This window comes from Montipora foliosa, chromosome 3 (genome assembly GCF_036669935.1).
Source record: "Montipora foliosa isolate CH-2021 chromosome 3, ASM3666993v2, whole genome shotgun sequence".
Taxonomy (NCBI): domain Eukaryota; kingdom Metazoa; phylum Cnidaria; class Anthozoa; order Scleractinia; family Acroporidae; genus Montipora; species Montipora foliosa.
Genome location: NC_090871.1, coordinates 56697914 through 56700739, shown reverse-complemented (window position 1 = coordinate 56700739; position 2826 = coordinate 56697914). Strand labels below are relative to the sequence as shown.

Below are 2826 nucleotides of genomic sequence, written 5' to 3'. Positions count from 1 at the left end.
GGGCTATATTCCTATCTATTCTGTAAGGATGGTCTCTGTAAGCCGAAATCATCCCTTGGAAAACCCTGATGAAGAAAAGCATTGTCTTTCAAAATACTGGCTTAAGATAGATACCTACTCCTTCACTGTCCAATTAATCTTGCAGTGTCGGTTTGGCATCCTGTAGTCAGGGCATTGAAACTTACTGTGTTTTCGTTCATTTATCTGGTAGGTGCACCCCAGATTTCTGAGAAAACATTCCTGGTTCTGATTATCGAGAATGGTGGATAGAAAGTTGAATGTCTTGGAGTGGCACATGCAAGAGCTTAGCATTGCAACAAAGAAGGGAGACAGACAAGGTGAGGGTTTGGCTTGTTTCAATCTTGGTGAATACTATGATGGTGCAGCTAACTTTAATCAGGCCATAACAAATTACACAGAAGCATTAGCCATTTTTAAGGAATTAGGCCTTAGAGCCGGAGAAGGAATACTCTATTGCAATCTCGGCAATGCTTATCAAAGTCTTTGTAAGTTTAAGCAAGCCATAGAGTACCACAATCAAGATCTTAGAATTGCAAAAGAAATGAGAGACAGGGCCGCAGAAGGAAGAGCCTATTTGCAATCTCGGCAATGCTTATCAAAGTCTTGGTAATTTTAAGCAAGCCATAGAGTACCACAATCAAGATCTTGGAATTGCAAAAGAAGTGGGGGACAGGGCCGCAGAAGGAAGAGCCTATTGCAATCTTCGGCAATGCTTATAAAAGTCTTGGTAATTTTAAGCAAGCCATAGTGTACCACAATCAACATCTTAGAATTGCAAAAGAAGTGGGGGACAGGGCCGCAGAAGGAAGAGCCTATTGCAATCTCGGCAATGCTTATCAAAATCTTGGTAATTTTAAGCAAGCCATAGAGTACCACAATCAGAATCTTAGTATTGCAAAAGAAGTGGGGGACAGGGCCAGAGAGGGAAGAGCCTATGGCAATCTCGGCATTGCTTATAAAAGTCTTGGTAATTTTAAGCAAGCCATAGTGTACCACAATCAAGATCTTAGTATTGCAAAAGAAGTGGGGGACAGGGCCGGAGAAGGAAAAGCCTATGGCAATCTCGGCAATGCTTATGAAAGTCTTGGTAATTTTAAGCAAGCCATAGAGTACCACAATCAAGATCTTAGAATTGCAAAAAGAAGTGGCGGACAGGGCCGGAGAAGGAATAGCCTATTGCAATCTGGGCATAACTTATGAAAATCTTGGTAATTTTAAGCAAGCCATAGCAGTACCACAATCAGCATCTCAGTATTTCAATAGAAGTGGGGGACAGGGCCGGAGAAGGAAGAGCCTATGGCAATCTCGGCATTGCTTATAAAAGTCTTGGTAATTTTAAGCAAGCCATAGTGTACCACAATCAAGATCTTAGTATTGCAAAAGAAGTGGGGGACAGGGCCGGAGAAGGAAAAGCCTATGGCAATCTCGGCAATGCTTATGAAAGTCTTGGTAATTTTAAGCAAGCCATAGAGTACCATAATCAATGTCTTAGTATTGCAAAAGAAGTGGGGGACCGGGCCGGAGAGGACGAGGCTATGGCAATCTCGGCATTGCTTATAAAAGTCTTGGTAATTTTAAGCAAGCCATAGTGTACCACAATCAACGTCTTCGTATTGCAAAAGAGTGGGGGACAGAGCCGGAGAAGGAAAAGCCTATGGCAATCTCGGTATCGCTTATGAACGTCTTGGTAATTTTAGGCAAGCCATAGAGTACCACAATCAAGATCTTCGAATTGTAAAAGAAGTGGGGGACAGGGCAGGAGAAGGAACGCCTATGGCAATCTCGGCAACAGTTATCAAAGTCTTGGTCAATTTAAGCAAGCAATAGAGTACCACAAGCAGGATCTTAGTATTGTGAAAGATATAGGGGACAGGGCCGAAGAAGGAAAAGCCTACTGCAATCTCGGCATCGCTTGTCAAAGTCGTGGTAATTTTAAGCAAGCCATAGAGTACCACAATCAACATCTTAGTATTGCAAAAGAAGTGGGGGACAGGGCTGGCGAAGGAAGAGCCTATGGCAATCTTGGCAACGCTTATCAAAGTCTTGGTAATATTAAGCTAGCCATAGAGTACCAAAATCAAAATCTCAGTATTGCAAAAGAAGTGGGGGACAGGGCCGGAGAAGGAAGATCCTATGGCAATCTCGGCATCGCTTATGAAAGTCTTCGTAATTTTAAGCAAGCCATAGAGTACCACAATCAAGATCTTAGTGTTGCAAAGGAAGTGGGGAACAGGGCCGGAGACAGGACGTGCTTATTGCAATCTCGGCAAGCTTATCAAAGTCTTGGTAATTTTGAACAAGCCATAGAGTACCATAATCAACATCTTAGTATTGCAAAAGAAGTGGGGGACAGGGCCGGAGAAGGAAGTGCCTATGGCAATCTCAGCATTGGTTATTACAATATCGGTGAGCTTCAAAAAATTGGCTTCTCTTTAACCAACAAAAGCCTTAGCATTTGCAAGGAAACGGAAGACCTCAATAGGGCAGGCAATCAGCACTGTTTATCAGATTGGTCTATTTCATTGAATCTTTTGACTCCTTGAGGAAAAGCTCTTAATTACTAATCCGTCTAAGCATCCATTATTTTGAGGAAACAAGGCGTCTTCTTCAGTCAGAGGAGTGGATGGCAAAAGTAGCTTTCCGGTGACAAAAAATTGGTTTGCAATACACTGCTCTGTGGAACAGCCACTCTTGAAGAATAAGAGAAGTTGATGGGGCCTTTGTATGATGCTGAGAAGGGACCAAGCACAGGTCTTTGGTAGACATTTTGAAGATGCAATATGGCGTTGATAGAGAAAGCTACAG

At 42.7% G+C, this 2826-nt stretch overlaps 1 protein-coding gene across 1 annotated transcript; it reads left to right on the top strand.

Annotated features, from left to right (window-relative positions):
- The first annotated feature begins 259 nt into the window (after nt 1-259).
- On the top strand, nt 260-2564 carry LOC137996143 (tetratricopeptide repeat protein 28-like). The gene is made up of 5 exons (XM_068841569.1): nt 260-627; nt 744-868; nt 1285-1360; nt 1466-1589; nt 1719-2564. Exons 1-5 carry the CDS (start codon nt 260-262, stop codon nt 2562-2564), a joined length of 1539 nt encoding a protein of 512 aa, XP_068697670.1.
- Nucleotides 2565-2826: the final 262 nt, after the last annotated feature.

Excerpts from the sequence above, each read along its gene's own strand:
- LOC137996143 (XM_068841569.1), top strand. The coding sequence starts at position 260 with ATGGTGGATAGAAAGTTGAATGTCTTGGAGTGGCACATGCAAGAGCTT. Across the intron at positions 869-1,284 it reads CAATGCTTATCAAAATCTTG|AAGTGGGGGACAGGGCCGGA; the intron begins GTAATTTTAAGC and ends GTATTTCAATAG. Across the intron at positions 1,590-1,718 it reads CATTGCTTATAAAAGTCTTG|GCAAGCCATAGAGTACCACA; the intron begins GTAATTTTAAGC and ends TGGTAATTTTAG.